This window comes from Loxodonta africana, chromosome 9, assembly GCF_030014295.1.
Source record: "Loxodonta africana isolate mLoxAfr1 chromosome 9, mLoxAfr1.hap2, whole genome shotgun sequence".
Taxonomy (NCBI): domain Eukaryota; kingdom Metazoa; phylum Chordata; class Mammalia; order Proboscidea; family Elephantidae; genus Loxodonta; species Loxodonta africana.
In genome coordinates, this window is record NC_087350.1 from 102,206,430 (window position 1) to 102,226,628 (window position 20,199).

General features: G+C 36.3%; 1 protein-coding gene across 4 annotated transcripts in view; it reads left to right on the forward strand.

Moving 5' to 3' along the window:
* The window catches only part of ZDHHC21 (zinc finger DHHC-type palmitoyltransferase 21), a 68,247-nt gene that overhangs the window by 32,053 nt on the left and 15,995 nt on the right, over positions 1 to 20,199 (forward strand). For all 4 annotated transcript variants that reach the window (XM_010587939.3, XM_023545264.2, XM_003407346.4 and 1 more), the window contains 2 exons: positions 10,649 to 10,765; positions 19,715 to 19,758. In XM_010587939.3, coding sequence (XP_010586241.1) covers positions 10,649 to 10,765; positions 19,715 to 19,758 — 161 coding nt within the window. The remainder of the gene's footprint in view (positions 1 to 10,648; positions 10,766 to 19,714; positions 19,759 to 20,199) is intronic.

The following is a 20,199-nucleotide window of genomic DNA, read 5'->3' on the forward strand; positions in this document are numbered from 1 at the left end:
CACTAGGGCTGCCTAGGCTATTAATAAATTCTAGGAAGTGAACAGTTTGGGGAATCTGCTTTTCTTCGCTTTCTCTCTTCTGGGGTGCTCTCTCTGAGCCGGATTATGTTAATTGCTTTGCATTTGCCCAGTTGGTTTTTAGAGCAACTCGTTGTTTTTAGATTTCTTCTTATGTTTTTTCTGTGTGAAGTTTTGAGGAAATACCTCCCTATTAAGGGAAAGCAGGAATAAGAGGTATAGGAGATAAGGAATTTGTAGTTCACTGTGAAGCAGTCCCCAAATTTGGTATTTTTTATGTTGTAAATTTTGATTTATACGCTAAGACTTATACTAAAGAAGGCCCCCAGACCGAAAAAGAACTAGCATTACCATCTTTGAGATTAGTTAACCAAAATCACCCCAAAATTCTGAGTATTAAGAAGGAAAATACATATCTAGAAAAATTGTAGAAACTTGAACAGTAGGTTTCATTTTAAATGAATGTGGATAAATGAAATATTTTTAGTTAGAAGCTTGAGATGTTTGGAAAAGTTTTTCAAATGCTAGACATTAAATTAGTTTGACCATTATTTGCATTTGTTATGCTAGAATAATACTGAATTTTACTTACAATGAAGGTCTTGCTGTAAGTAGTGATGGGAATAGAAATTATTGTAAAAATTTCAAACTTGTAGAGTGGGGAATGATTTGGCATTTTTAATGAATAGAATTGATGGATATTGAAGAAATGAATTTTGACTTTTGACCAAGTCTCATATTTGACTATTTTTCACATAATTCTTTTAATGTTTAGAAGCAAAAGCCTGGCCATTTGGTATATTATTAAATTTTAATGTATTTCATTTTATTGACTGATTGTTTGCCAAAATGCGTAATAGGAAGTTATAACCCTTTAATGAAATATGAAGATAGGTGTACCTAAAGAGCATACTTCCTTAAACTTAAATGTTGGTCTGTGACTATTTCACTAGTTATTTTATTGATTTTTTAAAGTATTATTTTGAATTTATAAGCACTTCATCAGCAAAAATTGCCTAATCATTTAAAATATCCCTGCCATGATAAATAATATAGTTCTCATTGTAGAGAGATTCAGAGAGGCTCAGTAACTTCTCCCATCATAGCTTAAGCAGAGGTGTGGTTTCCATGCATTTCTCTCTGCCCCTTAGTTGTGTCCTTTTTTTACTACCAAGCTGTTTTTCCAGCTTTTTCTATTTTTTCGTGAGGAAATTTTTTAGCAATCTTATTATACCATTATTTATTTTTCAAAAAAATACATGGATTAAAAAGTATTAAAGCATCATAAATCTGCTCTACACAGAGAACTCAGGTTGGTAAATTCATAATAGTTTGCTATTTTCATTTTTCATTGAGGCAACCCTTAGTACTAGTTAGTACTGGTTAGTATGAATTTGTCTAATGTAAGGACTGTCAAAATACATCTTATAAAGGCATTATAGGAGGTTAAAAACATTTAAATAATACATGTCTGCTAACAATGAAATATTGTAGGCAATGCTTACTATTTCTCTATGTGAAAAAACAATTTTTTAAAAAATATTGTGGCTGTTAATGTCAGAGACTGTGCAACTAATCATCAATGGCGTACTTCTTTTGCTCTAAAGTTACGTCTTTTAAATTGTTCTCAGATGAGGTAGAGTCAGTTTATTTTTAATTTATTTTTTTACATGTATTTTTGGATAAAGGGCAAAAATTAACATACTAACTGCATTTATAGCTGTGAGAGAAGGGGGCTGACAGAAGGGGAAAGGGAGGGGAGAGAATTTCAATAACGGGACATGCTGCCAAATACTCAGAAGAGGAAAATAAATAATGTTTAGCAGTCCAGCCAGTTCTTCAGCTGGGAGGGTACCTTGTTATTATTCCAGTTGGCTAGTGTCTGACAGCGTTGCTAGGGATTTGGTGTCAGATATAACTATGCCACAGAATTACTCGTCAGGCCCTTTGGCTAACAGAGACTAGAAATATGCAGAAAACTTGGTTGTACTCTGGATATTGGTAAATCTCTTGTACAATTTAATCTTTTCGTATAATTAGTCTTAAAGTATCCTGAGTACTTCTGGTATTTATTGCTCTTTTAAAAAGATATTTTAGACTTTAGTTAATAGCTTTCGTTTTTTTAATATCCGCAAGGTCATTTATTTATCGTTGTGGTCACTGAAGAATAGATAAAATGGCTGAAATATGTTTTTGACTTTTGGGATATTTGACAAGAGTAGTCAAGAATAGCCAAGAATAGTCAGAAATTGTGACTATAAAAGATCAGTATGAAATGAAAATTATTTTTAATGGTATACTGAAAGTAATTTGGCTTTTTTGTTCATGTATTCTGAAATGCTAGTGGTAATATCTTCATTTGGTAACCTTTTTTTATCTTTGTTTGAAATGAATAGTGTCAGATATGTAATTAGTTTATAGAGAAAATCAGGTTAAGAATACCCTGTTATTTCTAATTATCGATTCTGTATCATTATATCCCTATTCTTTTAGTGGCAGATGGAACACAGAAACCTTATAACAAGTCTTGACCTTGCTCTGCACTGCCAGGTCCACAGCTCCCTAAATTTGTTTATATACTCAATTACTTACAAATATTATAGCGTTTAGCATATTTTTACTTCTATATGAGACTGTTTCCATCATTTTGAGCTCAAACGGTTAAACCCTGGCAGCAGTTTGGTTGTCTCTTTTACTTTTACCAGACACCTTAGCGCTGCATTTGAATAGTAAACATGTAAGGAAAGTATTTTTTCTTGTTTCCTTATTGCATCGCCCTACCTGTTCTAGAATTTTTACTTCTAAAACATGGGAAGGCAGACAGAATAATTTTTTCTGAAATATCTTACCCTCGGTCATGAACGTGGCAGCCAGGTGCCGGTAACATTGGCTCGCTAAGAAAGTTACATACATATTTTTACCAAAATTTAATGTATAATTCTGAACATTCAGTAGTAACCATTAGAGAAATATGCATAGTGATTTTTTTCCCTTTAAAGATGTTAATTTTCATTAGGCTATGAAAAGACAGAAAAAGTACATTTTGCCTGGGGGCAAGGGATGGAGGAAGGGGGCACAGGAAAAGCCTGTGAATTGTTTGCTTGTATTTTAGACTATAATGATACTATTGAAGTATTTTTCAGTTAAAGCCCATTCCTAAAAGTGCTGATAGCCATACAGATAGAAGAGGATTTTATTTTATGTGAGAGTAAGTACCGCATGAACCTGCCTTCAGTATGCAAGGTTGGTTATTTAGCCCTTTTGAAAATTTAGATTTTTCAGATGTGACCTAAGTTATCCCTTCCAGGGGTATGGTGCTTCTCAATGGAGAAAAGAGGGATTTGGGGATTTTGTCTCCCTCCCCGACCCCAGGGCCTGCAGGGGGACATTTGATAATGTTATCTAGAGATATTTTTAGTTGTCACAACCGGGAGAGTGCTGACATCTAGTGAGTAGAGATGAGGGACACTGTGAAATATTCTCTACTGCACAAGGCAGCCCCTCCACCACAAAGAATTATCCTAGCCAAAATGTCATTAGTGTGGAGGTCGAGAAATCCTGCAATAGCAGGAGGATCACAAATGCATGTATCCTCTTTCCAGTCTCAGGAAAAACATGAAAGAAGATAACAAAATAGTTTTATGCATAAAAATTTCTTGAGACTGATTGATATAAAACTATAGTACGTAATTATTTTCAAAAATTATGAAAAACATTGATTGAGTCATTCAAGAAACATTTATTGAGTGCCTGCTCTGTGCGAGCCTTCGTTCCAGAATCTGAGGATGCAGCAGTAGGCAGGAAAAAGTTCTTGCTCTTAAGGGGCTGATGCTCCAGTTACAGGACACAGGCTATGAACAGGTATCTCGTATACCAAAAATCAAACCTGTTGCTGCTGAGTTGATTCTGACCCACAGCAACCCTGTAAGACAGAGTACAACGGTCCCATAGGGTTTCCCAGGAGCAGCTGGTGGATTTGAACTGCCAACCTTTTAGTTACTAGCTGAACGCTTAACCACTGTGCCACCAGGGCTCCAGTATATGGTATACAAGATAAGTATTATGTAGAATGATAAAGCAGGAGTGGTGATTGATGATACTGTCAGAGAGGGACTTTCTCGTAGTGACACCTGAGCAGAGACCTAGAACTCAAGCAGGTCATACTGATACTAGAAGGAAGAGCACCCCAGGCAGAGGGAAGACCACTGCCAAGGCCCTGAGGTGGGAGCATGGTTGACATTCTCAAGGAACACCAAGGAGGCCAGTGTGGTGTGAATACAGTGAGTTAGGGTAAGAGTAGTAGGAGATGAATTGAGAGCAGTGAGGGGTTGGGATTGGAGGTAAGGACTATTTTGTCAAGATTTTTAGTGGTTGGCACTGTTTTGTTAGGATTTTTAGTAGTTGGGATTTTGGAAACTATTGGAGGGTTTTGAGCAGTTACGCAATCTCATTTACATTTTAGAAAGAAAACTGATTGCTATGAATAATAAACTGAGGAACAAGATTGGCAGCAGGAAGACCAGTTGCTATGTTGCTGAAATATCATTCAAGCATGAGGAGATTATGGTAGTGGTAGAAATGTTGAGAAGTGGTTCATTATGCTTTGAAGAATTAACAGGATTTGGTTATTATTTGGATATGGAGTATGAAATACAAAGTGAAAAGTCAAGGGCACAAGGTTTCATGGCTTGGCCAGCTGGAAGAATGGAGATACCATTTACTGAGAGGGGAAGACCAGAGGGAAGAGTAGATTTTAGGGGGAAGTTAAAGATTTTGGCTTTAAAACCCATTGCCATTGAGTCAATTCTGACTCATAGCAACCCTATAGGATAGAGTAGAACTGCCCCGTAGAGTTTCCAAGGAGTGCCTAGTGGATTCGAACTGCCAGCCTTTGGGTTAGCAGCCGTAGCACTTAACTACTACGCCACCAGGTTTTCCATTTTGGTTTTACATATGTTTAATTTGAAACATCTATTAGACATCCAGGAGCCCTGGTAGTACAGTGGTTAAGAGCTCAGGGGCTAACCAAAAGGTTGGAAGTTTGAATCTATCAGCTGCTCCTTGGAAACCCTATGAAACAGTTCTACTCTGTCTTATAGGGTCACTCTGAGTTGGAATCGACTCAACGGCAACAGGTTTATTAGACATCCAAGAAGAGATGTGTACTAGGCAGTTAAATATTGTTGAGTCTGGAGGTCACTGGAGTGGTCTGGCCTAAGTATGTAAATTGGGAACTTTAGCTTCAAGATGATATTTAAAGCATTAAGACCTGATACGAGGTTTCTTAGGCAGTAAGTGTTGATAGAGAAGAGGTCTGAAGACCAAGCCGTAGGACACTCTGAATTTTAGAGGGAAGAAGGATGAGGAGGAACCAGAAAGGTGACCAAAGAATGAGCAGCCATGAAGCAAGAGAAGAACAGTGATAAGAGAGAGTGTAAGAGTGAATAGTATGTTGAAGGAGAAAATATAACAGCGTTCCATGGAATATAAACAGGTAGGAAGCCAGATGAATGTAAGGGGAGGGAAGAGGGGAGCAGTAATGGACAGTGAAATGGTGGTTGAGTCAACAGTTTGGAGGTCCCTTTGAGGTTGAGAATTTGTTAGCATCAAGGGCCTGCATGGAATTTGGATTGAGAGAGGATAGAAGACAGGATTATTGGAAGAAATGAGTTCAAGAAATTCACAAACTTGGTACTGGAAGACACATATATATGGATGTTAAATCATTAAGAGATAAGACAGGAACAGGAAATTATTTGCTAGATCGTAAGTAGCCAGATCTGTCTTGGCTTATTTTCATTCAGCTTGCATCAAGATATGATGTCCCCACTACTGCATAAAAAATAGTTTTGTAAAATTTTGAAATTTTAAATAGTTTAATCCCAGTGGATTATTGGATAGGAATATAGGAATATTATTTCGTGTAAGTGCCCTTTCCTTCCCAGTTTGTCTCTGAGAATGTGAATGTCTCCATATGTACATGTTACCTCTATGTGTGTTTCTTTTTCTGTGTTTATCTCTGCTCTTACATGTATGTAGCAGAAAAAGGGAGCCCTTCTCAGCTCGTTTTGTGTGTATAGCATATTTTAGCTACATTACCTCTCAAGGATAATAAGAGAAAGAAAATCATAGACTAGTGTGATTATGAACATAGATTTAAAAAAAACTCTTAAAATATTAGCAAACGAGTCCAGTTGTATATATAAAAAAATATATTACAGCATGAACAAGTTGAGTTTATCCTAGGAATGTAAGGTTATTTTTACTTGAAAAAATCAGCCAGTATGCTGATTAACAGATTAAAGGGGGAAAAACCATATGAGCATTTCAGTATATGCAGATAGAGGGAAAATTCAATATTTGCTATGAACTCCTAGCAGACTAGAACTAGAGAACTTCATTAATTAGGTAAAATATTTCCAAAAAAATGAAAACTATAACATACTTAAGGATGAAATATTGGCTTCTTTCCTTCCAAGTTAGGGGACCAGACATTGATGCCCACTGTTACCATTGTTACTAAACATAGTGCTAGAGGTTCTATACAGTGCAGTGAGCAAGAGAAAGAAAGAAAAGGTATAAGTGTGGAAAGGAAGAAATAAAGCTGTCGTTTAGTCATAGATGATATGATTGTGGAAATAGTTTATCCATTGATTCTTGCGGGATTTTTTAAATGAAATTAATAAAGTTTAGGAAGTGTGACTACAAAATTAATATTTTAAAAAATCAGTTGTATTTGTATATACTACCAAACAAAACTGAAGACAATTAATAGAGTCAAAAAACAGGAAATTCCTAAATTTGACAAGAAGGAGTGCAAGATCTCTGGGCAGGGGACATGGGTTATAAAACATATTGGAGATAAATAAAAGAAAACCTAAATAAGTGGAGGGGCATGTCATGTTCAAGGATCAGAGGATTCAATACTATAAAGTGTCATCTTCAACGGAGGCCCTATCAAAATCTTGTCAGGTTATATGTGCATGTGTGTGTGCTTGTGTGGTGTAACTTAAAAACCTAATTTTAAAGATTTATGGAAATACAAATTATTTAGAATCACCAAAGCAGTCTTGAAAAAGAATAAGATGGAATGACTTGGCCCACTCTACAAAGTATCAAGACATTACAAGGCTGTATTGACTAAGATGTGTGTCAGTGCACAGGGATAAGCAAATAACGGGAACAGAATGGGGCCCAAACCAGACCCACATATGTATGGACACCATCTATGATGACCGAGGAAAACAAAGCTTTTCTATTAAAAGGTTTTGGAACAATTGGATATCCATATAGTAAAAGTAAATCTAGACCCCTGTCTTTCACTGGGTACAACAAATAAACAAATTCCAGGTGGATTAGTTACCTGAATGTGAAAGGCAAGACTATAGAGCCTTTAAAGGCATTAGAAGATAATAAGAGGAGAAGGTCATTATTACCCGAGTTGTGAAGCATTAAACAGAATAGAAACAGCACCAAAGGAAAAGATTCATAAATTGGATTACATTAAAATTACGAACAAAAAATACCATGAAGAGAGTGAAAAGTTAGTTTCAGAAGATGCTGGCAACACAGTATGAAGAGTGAATGAAACCCTTTACCTTCAGGGTAGAGGTGAGGGAGAGATTGTGAGTGAGGAGGAACGCATAGGGCTTCTGGGTGCTTTTAGATGTTCCTGTTCGTGAGGAGGTGGTGTGACTTTTCTTTAAGCTGAACATAAGTTTTATGTGTTTATCTGTATATAAGCACGTTCCTTAATGAAAAAAATTGGAAGAAATGAAAACAACAAAGAAATAACAGTTTGTGATTATGTTATAAAGATTAAATAGCAAATGGGTTCTTGTGACTTCGGATAAAATTTCCCAAGCTGATTTTTCGATTCAAAAGTACTGTGTCTAAAAAAAGCTAAGACAGAAGTCAAGATGGGCTCTGGAAACCTCTGCTCAATGAGTTAAGAGCTAGTCGATCTAGTGCTGACGGAGTTAGTTATGCACATGTAAACAGTTGTTTTTAGAAAAGGTAAGAGCACTAAAAAACAAAAAAATTCTAGATGAGAGTATTTTACATATTGTTAATTACAGCTGAATGAATCAATTTAATACTATAAGTAGATCTCTTAGTCTCATCTTCGTCCCTAACATTTATAAATTCTGATTGGCCAAAAATATATTATTTTTTAAATCTTTTCTGGGAGAATGGAGGATGCATTTTATTTGGTCCTATGTGTTATTTTTGGTACAGTAAGCTCTGCAAAAACATGGTATATGCATTTCTAAAAATCACCCCAAAATGCAAAATCATGTCTTAAAAACCACAGGACTTACGGGAAAATGTGTGCACAACACTCAAAAACTACATCAGTGACACTTAAATAAGAACCTAATAAAAGTGGCAACCTAATTTTATACATGTTAAATGGTTAAGAAATACGTAAATATAGTAATCTTGACCTTGAGAAAGACCTGAAGTTATCTTGTGGTATTGGGCATCAGAAGGGTTTCAATATGTGAGTTTTTGTGAAGTAGTGCAAAGAGGGTTGGCAGAAATCAGAGGGAACGTTGTAACACCAGGTATAGATGAGTGTGGCTCGTAACACGTGATAAACTGAGGTAGCTGGGAGGTGTCTGCGGTGTGTTTTGTGTATTCCTGCGTGTCTCCGTTCAGCTGCATGCAGTTTTCTCTGTTCATTTAACCTCTCTTGTAGATGAAATTGCGCATAATCAAACAATATTCTTGTGTTCAAATTGTTCTTTAATGTATCGGTCACATTGGAAGAAATGCGCGTTTTCAAACAAATGTTATGGCAGAACTTACTGTACTTAATTTTTTATATCAGTCGCAGCCCCATCTTTTCATTTTTACATGTTTTAATGTTATAAGGATTCTGAATTAGGCTCTTTTTACTGAAATTTTGAAATAAAACCACCCGATATTTGACTTATTTCTGGGTACTGCAAATAGTTGACATGCTCAGCTGTTAACAGAAAGGTTGGAGGTTTGAGTCCACTCAGAGGTGCTTTGGACGAAAGGCCTGGCAGTCTCCTTCCAAAAAAGCAGCCATTGAGTACCCTGTGCAGCACGGTTCTACTCTGACCCACACAGGGTTGCTGTGAATTAGAATCGACTTGATGGCAGCTGGTTTTAATATTTGACTAGGAGTTCCTGGGTGGTACGAATGATTATTGCGCTTGGCTGCTAACTGATATGTTGGAGGTTCTAGTCCACTCAGAAGCACCTCAGAATAGAGGCCTGGCTACTTCCTGGCGGGGGGGGGGAGCGGGGAACAGCCACTGAAAACTCTATGGAGCATAGTTCTCTGACACACATGGGGTCTCTATGAGTCAGAGTCAACTTGATGGCAGCTGGTTTACTGGAAATATTTATCTGCTACAAAACACCTTAAGTATCTTCGTGAATTTTAAGTTTTTCCAGGTTAATGGATAGGTGATTTGAGTGTGGTATCAGATGTTTGCTTGAGACTGGTAGTTGATCACTGTGATACACTGAAAAGCATCGATTCTTCTGTTTTAAGCAAACAAGTTATCTTCGATGACCTCTGTGTGTTTTGGTGTTTCTACCAGGGTACCTTTAACCTGAATGTGTACTAAAGAAAGCATGTGGGTGGTTATGTTTTGGGAGTCTTTCCCATTTACTTGTTGCTTTTATCTGGTGTGGCTCTTTCATTCCAGAGCTTAGCTGCAACAGGTTTCCAGATTCTTTCACCTCTCTCTCACTGTCTGGGCTATTGGGCGGCTAACAGTCAGGGTTAATGAAATACTTCTCCTTGTTTCCTGTCTTCCACCAGTTTCTTTGGTTCATTTTCAAGACCCTCATTTCCATGCCCTGAGCCAGAAGGCGGGCCTTCCCTCACAGCATTCCCTTCTCCCTCCTGTCTAGGCACTCCTTATGTTTCTGCACTACCTTGCTTGTGTCCCTGTTACAGCATACATCACGCTATTTTGAAGTTTTACAAAATTGGGCTCTCTTTCTCAATAAACGGTGTATGTCTTGAGGACACGGACCCTATCTTTAATATTTTCACATTTCTGCTACATAGCACAGCGTTTCGCAGTGGTGGTGGTGGTTGGGTAAGTGGATGAATGAATGAATGAAGTGGGCTTGAAGAGAGCTGTCCGTACGAGTCTAACATGTACATCATCCCTCATTTTGACTTAAGTTACATAATCTCTAGGTGTTTTGGTTACTCGAGCTTTATTAATATGACTCATTATGCTTGTGCATTCAAGCTTTCTAGCAGCACAGTAATAAAATTCCCTTATGTGAACTAAAGTTTACAAACCATCTGGGTTTTTTTTGTACTTTGTTTGGCTATAAATAAGTTAAAAAACAAATGAACCTGGCTAACTTGCAATCTAGGATTGAGGGTTTCTTGGATATAGTAGAGTAGTAAAATTCTGTAATTTTTCAGCTTCCTATTATGAATTAAAACAGTTATTTTTGACATTTTCAAATATTCATGTATTAATAAAGTGGAACCCACTCAAAAAGAGGGGAAATGTAATTATTTTAAGATGATAATGGGAAGTGTTGTGGCTCAATTCTTGATTATTAATCGCAACTCTTAAATACCTCTTTGTTTTTAAGACTTAAAAAAAAATCTTTTTATTTATAGGACCTTTTTGTCATTAGACATGAATTGGCCATAATGAGACTAGCTGCCTTTATGGGTATTACTATGTTAGTTGGAATAACTGGACTCTTTTATACTCAACTAACTGGCATCATCACAGTAAGTATGTCTTTTCAGTGTAAAGTAATGTATTTATGAATGTATTTCCTAATTATAAATGTAATTCTAAATACAGTTTACAAATAAAAGGAGAAAATTACCCGTAATCATTTGTGTGTTCCCATTTCCATACACATGTGTAGTTTGAAAGCAGTTAGAATGCATGTATAGGGTGTACATACACTTTTGTATCCTGCTCTTAAAAATTAACCGAATGTATTTTTTATATGGCAACATAATTCATGTTTATCACTTTTAGTAGTTGCATATACTCTGTGTAGTGAATATATCATATTTTAATTAACCATATTCTAGTTGATTGGCAATCTAGTGTGCAATCTTTTTTTTCTATTTTACAAATAACACTATTTTCAACTCCTTTAAGCTGTTTATTTAGGGTAAATTCCCAAAAGTGGAATTGTTGGTAGAAACATTTTACAGTAATTAAGTCTTTTGTTTTTGCTTGTATTTATTGATGTGAAAACTGACTTAAGTGATTGCCGTTGTTTATCTAAATGTCAGAAACTGACCAACAGCTCCTCAATTTGTAGTATTTGATATGGAAAACACATGAAATAATATGAAATGTTTTTAACAGGATAGTATTTACTTGTTTTTTTCCGTTTTTCAGTATTACCTATATAGGACCGTCCCAGTAATTTTCCCCCACCACCAAATTGGGGCAGTTGCATCAGACAGGTGGAAGCATGGTGTTAGGTACTAGTGCCCTCATAAGTGCCCCCCTTTCATGAGGTGGATAGTCAGTTTGAGGCTTCAGGCATAGCAGTTAGGAGAGAGAAGATTAAAATATACACCTTTCTTCCTAATTAGCCATGTGAGGTTCCTTTATCACAACCAAATAGATCAAAAAATGAGAAGAATTATATTGAATAAGGATTAAATAGTTTGATAGTACATTGCATTGCAGAAGATGTATGGCAAACAGCCCTTCTCATACATTATTGGTGGGGGAGTAACTAGATAAAACCTTTTTGCAGGGCAATTTTTCAGTGTCTTTCGAAGTTTTAAATTCACAGCCGTTTTGACCAATCTCTACAAACTTTTAAGGCTATTTATTATCGTGTGTGTAAACATGTATGTTAAAAAGGTGTCCGTTTGACAGCAACTAACAGCAGCAGCGGTAAATTGCTGTACTATGTATGACAGATATATTGTTTATGAAAATTTAGATGTTTACCATAATATATTCAGTGAAAAAAATGTAAGAAAAAAAAATGCCTCAAAACTTACTATACACAGCCAGTAGGATGACTGTTATCAGAAAAATACAAAATAAGTTTAGGCGAGGTTATGGAGAAATTGGAATCTCGTACATTGCTGGTGGAAATGTAAAATGGTGCAGCTGCTGTGGAACACAGTTTGGTGTTCCTCAGCCATTAAACATAAAATTACCATATTACCAAGCAATTCCACTCTTAAGTTTATACCAAAAGACTTGAAAGCAGGGACTCAAATAGATACTTGTACATCAAGCTCATTGCAGCATTCACAGTAGTAAAAAGATGGAAACAGCCCAAATGTACATCAGCAGATGACTAGATAAACAAAATGTGGTATACACATACAATGAGATATTATTCATCCAAAAGGAAAAATGAAGTTCTGATACATGCTATAATGTGGTTGAGCCTTGAAATTATTATACCCCAAAAAATATACTGAGTGAAATAAGTCAGAAACAAAAGGACATATACGATCCCACTTATATGAAATAATCAGTTATTGTTAGATGTCCCCACATCATTATTGACTCACAGTGACCGCATGCGGCAGAGTGGATCTGCCCCATAGAGTTCTCTAGGCTGTAATCTTTACGGAAGCAGATTGCCGGGTCTTTCTCCTACAGAGCCACTGGCTGGGTTTGAACTGCCACACTTTCAGGTAGCAGCTGAGTGCTTAATCGTTATGCCAGTGGGGCTCCTTTATTTCTCTCACTTTATACTTTTTCCTTGATGGTTAGCTGCCCTCTCAGGCCAAGCAGCTGGTAGGACTTCCTGATTAGCTCTATCTTTCTGGTGTATAAGAAGAAAAATCCAATCTTCCTACTGATAGTAGAAGATAAAAAGATAATCAGAGTGGTGATAATCTGATGTCATTTGAGACCTAGCAAGCACAGATTATCAGTGACTCAGGTAAAATAATTAGAAATTACTTAAAAATAGTGAATTTCTAATCTTATTCCCAAGGTTAGAAAAATCTCAACACAACCAAAAGTTTCTGTTCTACAGACTAATCTGAAACCCAATTTTAAAGGATTATTTTAGATTATTTTTGGACTTAATATCACAGATTGGAATAATTGTGTTCTTGCATTTTTACTAAAATTAGTATTGAAGTTAAAATGTTATTTTCAAAGCAACCTGCTTTGAAATAGCTCCTTTTATTTAGTGGAACAGGTTATTCTGATTATTCGTCAGGCTGTTCAGCCATTTTGTTGTTGTTTCTGAGTGAAATGGACAGCGATGTTTTTACTAACATAATTGGTTTTGTCAGAATTTCTCACTGAGCAGTAGTTCACACCCAGCCAAAAATAATGTCCATTCTGATGAGCAGCAAACCTGATGGTGCTGGGCGATGGTATTCGTCATGTTCTCAGTCCCTGGGCAGGGAGAGAGTTGGTCAGGAAGCCCTGTAGCAGCTGGTGCAGCGCCTTCTGGTGAGGCTCCGACAGGGAGCTATTGTGCACCATGACACTGCCCTGACAGTTTATCTGAATTTTGTATACAAGCATTTTTGTTTGCTGGGCACCGTGGAGTTTATGTAATAGCTGAAGCTTTTGGTGGTGTCTCCGGAGTGTGGTGCTTTTCTCAGTTGCAGTGGGGTTGGGGGTAGGGTAGGGAAGATGTGTTTGTTTAGTTGCAGTTTTTAAAGAAACTCTCCAAGTAAAATTTTGGTGCCTGTTTTCCTGCATTTGGCTTCACAGGTGCTATTGCTGGATGCTGTTGGAATTACTGAAGGGAGTGTAACACAAAGCTGTTCAGGTTAGAAGGGGAAGGTACATGAACACTCGTGTTTAACTTGTAGTGTTAATGTTTACCTAAATAAAAACAAAAAGAATCATCAATGCACGGGTGACTTAATTTTGACTTGGTTATCTTATGTGACAAACACTATCTTATGTTCAAAATGTTGTATCGGTTTAAATGAGATTATCCGTTAAATAGCAACTTCACTAGATGATTAGTGGATTTATCTGCCTTTTAATATATACCCAGAAATATAAATCTAGAGATTATTAATCCTTATAATTAAATTTTGCCAAGTATCCCACTGAATCAGTGTGCCTAATTAGCAGCATTCAGCATAATCTCTACAAATTATATTTGGTCTACTCTACTCCAAATCAGGATTGCAAATACAGAATTTATTGCTAATTATGCTGAACCCATTTTACCTATGTGTCATTAAAGGGGACTCTGTGTAGCATTTTGTTTTCCTTTCTGGATCTAATTTTATTTAATAAAAAAAAAGACACATTTCTAATACAGTATTTACAATTTTAATATTATGTGAAATATCTTCTAAGTAGCTTTTTAAAATCTAGTAAAATCATTAAAATTTAGAGTCAATTTTTTTAGTATGCTTTTTATGTGATATACTACTATTTGACTGTAATATTTCTTTAAATTTTGGATACAGTAAAGAACCCTATAGAAACTAGGCTTTTTTTCTTCCATGGAGTTAGTTTAAATACAGGCTAAGTTATATTGCATTACGTTTTTTTAAAAGTATTTTGCCTGTCATTTTACATTTCACTGTAAAACTTTTTTTTTTTTGTTTAAGCATAATTTTGAAAGTTGCTTTCTGGTATAATTGAGTTGTTATATCTAAATCCTCTCAGAAAGTGTTCAGTAGGTAGTATCTGTAACAAGCACCACTTCCATTTATTGAGGTGTTATTATGGACTTTAACATATGTTCACTCAGTAATCCACACAGCAACCTATGATTAAATATTTTTTGGAAATCGAGGTGTAGAGATTTAGTATCTTGCCTAAGGTTATATAGCCAGAAAGTAGCTTGACAAAGAGAAGTATGGGGATCATTTTGGGTAGAGATCTGTCGTGGCTACAGATGTTAGAGCTCTGCCTTTTCTCCTTAGTTTCGTGATTGATTAAATGTCCAAAATATTCAAAACGTTACATCAGTCCCCGAGAAGACAGCCGGTCCTCTCCTGGCCAGTCTTCTGCTGGCTGGTCCTCTGCTGGAGATGGGTGCTTAAAGAACTGTTCGTGTTAAATCAGCACTAGAGTTCTGGCTTCAAAGGAGAGAGAAAGCTAAAGTTAACAGAAATTTCTCTCTTCAGATTGCAAAAAAAATTGTTTAAATAAGAAATCATGCTGTTTGTGCTCATGTTCAGTCAGTTTAGTGCAGCAGGTGGCTACGGAGTACCTACTATGTAAGCACCCGGCGCTAGGTGCTGTGGAGGACGCAGAGTTAAATGAGATGCTCTCCGTTCCCTTTCGAAGTTCACCCTAACATGCCAGGCAGAAGTGCTGGGAAGTCAAACCAAAGCTGTCCTTGGAATTAGTAGAAATTAGTAATAGGTAAAACAAGTATGTCATTTGCAGTTGTGAAAAACTTTCCTAAATACCGTATTTTTTGCAAATAATCCTCTCACATAAATAATGTGACCACATATAACAGGCGTAGTGCATCTAGGAAAATAACATGTGAGGGGTTTGTGCCATTGACAAACACATGTATGAAGTGTGCATTTTTTGCATAAAAATATGGTAGGGGTTTTAACTCCAGATTAAATCCACAAAGAGTCATTGAATTGGGTAGGTATATACAGGAGAGTTAGGATCATTAACAAGATCCATAATAAGAATAAAGAGTACAGGTGATTATTGAGGTTAAATTGAACTGTCTTCGGGGAGTCTAACTGCTAGAATATTCTTATTTCTGACGCACCAGGTCTTCAGTTTGACAGGTCTAGAAACTCTATTTTGTAAGTGTTTCCAGGGTTAATCAGGCCCAGAGGCAATGATTCTTATTTCCAGACTCAGATAGTTACATAAACCAGATTGACTGTTTGTTCCTTTTTGTGGGGTTGTCAGATGTGCCAAGGGGTTCTTCAGCACATTCGCTCTTATGACAGCGTATGTGGCGAAGTGGTGCTTGGTGAGAATGAACTCAGTAGATGAATTAGTTTGATAGGCTGTACCATCAAGCTATCTGTGTATGTCAGGAGACTGGGTTCTTAGGCCTGTTAACTAGGAAATGTCTGGAGATAAATTCCTGTTCTTTGCCCTACTCCATCTCCTTTTTTCTAACATCCAGCTAGAACATACCGCCCTCTCTCTTTCTGCTAAGAACTTTCTTTTTCCCCATTCCCAGGTATAATCTAATTAGTTAAGATCCAGTTTTCTTCTATAGTTAGGTATATTTTATTAGGCTCAACCTAAGAGGAGGGTGTACCTTAGGGTAAGATCAGCCATAAGGAGAAGATAAAGTATTGATTGGTAAAATTGGTAAGGCATGTATTTCTGTAAGTCTTACTCTTTCTAGTTTATTTTTTATTTTTTAAGTAGAAAAAACATTTTCATACATCTCTTTAGCTATAAAGACTGATGGAAGCCTTAGCTATATTAATCATTAGATAGTGAGTAAGACATCAGTATTTCCTGGGAACAAGATGTCCTAATTGTAGATCACATAGAGTAAAAACTTATTCCTTATCCGTACTTGAAGAATGAATTTTTCTGAGTAGCTGAATGTCATGGATTGAGTTGTGTCCCACAAAATATGTGTCAGCTTGGTCAGTCCATGATTCCCAGTATTGTGTGGTTGTCCTCCATTGTATGATTGTAATTTTATGTTAAAAAGGATTAGGGTGGGATTGTAACACCCTTACCTACATCACATCCTGGATCCAATGTAAAGGGAGTTTCCCTGGGGTGTGGCCTGCACCACCTTTTATCTCTCAAAAGAGGAAAAGGAAAGGGAGGGACGGGGGGTGGGGGAGGAACCTCATACCACCAAGAAAGCAGTGCCAGGAGCAGAGTGCATCCTTTGGACCCGGGGTACCTGCACTGAGAAGCTCCTAGTCCAGGACAGGATTGATGAGAAGGCCGACAGAGAGAGAAAGCCTTCCCCTGGAGCTGACACTCCAAATTTGGACTTTAGCCTGCTTTACTGTGAAGAAATAAGGTTCTCTTTGTTAAAGCCATCCCTTGTGGTGTTTCTGTTACAGCAGCACTAGATGACTGAGATACTGGGTTTTTCATATAACAGAATTTACAGATCCATTGTAAAATCCTTAGGCTAGCAGTCATCTTTTTGATCCTTCTCTGCTGAACACTACAGATTCTGAATCTTTTTTAAGCGAAATTATTTGCACCAAAATCTATTTTAATCATTTTTTTTTTTTTTGTATTTTTTCTAAAATATTCCTCATTTTTCTGCCTTATAAAACAAGCAGAAAGTTGATTAAACCCAGTTTGACTGGGAATAGCTTGTGGTTTTTAGTGCTCCTACTTGTAGTAACCTCTCTCACCTTTTTCTGATTTGCCGTTTCTGTTCTGCTCGTGAGTGTGATAGTGCGGTTACTTGTGTTTCTCTAAGCGTGTTACTTAAGCTTCAGTGCAGAAATTTTTGCATTGTTTGTATTTAACAAGTATGTTTGGCTGCCGAGTACGAATTGCACTTTTTGGCTTACCTTGCAAATCTTGTTCATAAAGTGATGGTAAACATCATATCCATTGAAAGAGCAACCATTTTATTATGATGATTTAATAGGTTATTCTAGTTATTTCAGAAACCCTGGTGGCATAGTGGTTAAATGCTATGGCTGCTATCCAAAAGGTCGGCAGTTCGAATCCGCCAGGCGCTCCTTGGAAACTCTATGGGGCAGTTCTACTCTGTCCTGTAGGGTCGCTATGAGTCAGAATCGAGTTGTCGGCACTGGGTTTGGTTTTGGTTTTATTCTAGTTATTTCATGACAGAGGTACTAGAAGTGTATCAGAACCACTTGAAGATAAAAACTTTTTCCATGTGAAATCTAAAGTCTTTACTGCATCAGAATATTTAAAATAGATTCCTTTAATACCAAAAATAAGTTTCTTAAGGTTATACTCAAGTTGTACATGTCTACATGGTAGAAATTTGTCATAATATTAGCTTGTGACAGTGGACTGACCTTGCGATTGTCATCCTTACTCTGAAGTAGTTCTCAGTTTTTGAGTGTTACTCACAACTGTGATATTAGGCCACTCATACACCTTTCCTGATAGCACTTCTTGACTTCTACCCCATCTTTTCCTTTGTACCTTTGCAAACACCGTCTTAATTACTCTGTAATAACCTATACCCCACTAGACTCTAAACTATTACAATTACTTCATTGACTTCCTTTATAGATACGGAAACTGAGATCAGTTTTCCTCTTGGCCCCTAATCAGTGGTCTTACATATTTGCAGACTGTGTTTTCACAACGTAAAATAGCGTTTTGGGGAAAATATGCAACAGAACAGAGAAAGGTTAATTATAAATAGAATTGCCATTCCAAAAAAAGAAAAAAAAAACCCATTGCCGTCGAGTCGATTCCAGCTCATAGTTGACCCTATAGGACAGAATAGAGCTGCCCCATTGGGTTCCCAAGGAGCGCCTGATGGATTCAAACTGCTAACCTTTCGGTCAGCAGCCGGACTCTTAACCACTGTACCACCTGGGTTTCCGAATTGTCATTGGATAGCATGAATTTCAAAGCATAATAGTACAACTGATGAATATAGAATGTGTAGCTAATCTGTTATCTCGTCACAGATCCCTGGAAAATCTGGTAAAGAAACTCAGTTATTGGTCACCGGTTATCTAAAAAATAATTTACCTTTTGTTTGAGCTAACTGTAGTTGTTCAGCTAATCATACATGAGAACTTAAATGTTTTATAAACTAGCTGTCCGTGTAGTTTCTATACAGACATTTTTAAAGTAAAGGTGCTTTTTATTAGTGTCACTGGAAAAAAGTTCTGCAGCCAAAGAAATTAGGATTTGAGTTGTAGCCGCAAGTATTTGCATGAATAGTACTGTCACATAGAGTACAGCCTACTTTCTACCCATGTGTGAGAAAGGTATTAAGTAAAGGGGTAGGGGGTGGAAAACTTCTCTACCTTTTTTTGTATATTTAAAAAATATATTTTCTTTTGTATCACTTTAAAGTACTTGAACATAAATATATATCTAAAAACAAGATTGTATAATTTATGTTTTGATTATTTAGACATCACAATTTATCAATCTAATAATAGATCATCTGTTAACAAATTAAACTGGCGTGTCTAGAAGTTGCTTTCTGTTGGTTGAATTGTTTCTCATATATTTATGTTAGAGCCTTATAGATAAGATGTAATAAGAAATTATAAAAAGTGATTTTTCTGTAAAAAAAGGAAATAGTTTTATCAAATAACCCTAGTCAGTTACCTTTAATTTTCAGATTAATAGATGTTGTACTACGGTGAACTCATAGTTCTCCTTGTTGAATTTGTTATTGTTGTTTACGGAAATCTAGACTAAGCATTCTTTTACTTTTGGCAGTTTTCTGTCCAGTAATGTCTTCCAAATGTAATTTTGGCATTTATCTTTTTAATGCATATTCACTGAGAGTAGAATTGAAAATAGATACTAGTCTTTTAAAGAATTATCAAGAAAGGAAGTTTAATAGAAGTTTGTATTTTAATGGAGTGAGACTCCCACAATTTTTGTGAGGTTTTGTATATGAATAAAATTTATTTAGCATTATGTAATGTTGATTCTATTTTTCCAAGGGAATTCCAGCAATGTATGTGGATAACTTAAATTCTTAGTACCCATATATAATCTATTTAGAATATTCTGTGGGTAGGATTAAAAACAGCACAAAATAGATATAAAAGAGACTTGAGAACTTCCTTTATCTGAGTATGTATTTTTTTAATTTTTAATAGGATACCACATCTATTGAAAAGATGTCAAACTGTTGTGAAGAAATGTAAGTATAAAAGTGAAATCTATAGTATTTTATTTAAAGACTGGAACAACTGGCCACATTGGAGAAATGTGTACATACAGAGGAAAAGTAATACAGTGATAGGTTTTTCTTAGTACTCTCTCTGTGGCCTGAGCTAGACAAGCATATCCCAGACTTGGAGTAGGGGCGTTCTAGCCATGATAGTTTTCAAGCAACATAATACCCATCATTCTTGTTTCTTGTCTAACTACAGTAACTTAAATTATTTGTCCTGAAAGTACATCAAAAGAGATTTGCTACTGAGTTGTTGACACACATTCTGTGAATCTTAAGATTCTCCTCAGCTTCAGAAGTTGCCTTTGGGTTGATTGACGACACAGATACAATACCTGCTAGCCCAAGTTAAAACTCAGCTGCATCCCATAATGAAAAAAAAGCTGTTTGTGCTGCTGGGATACAGTT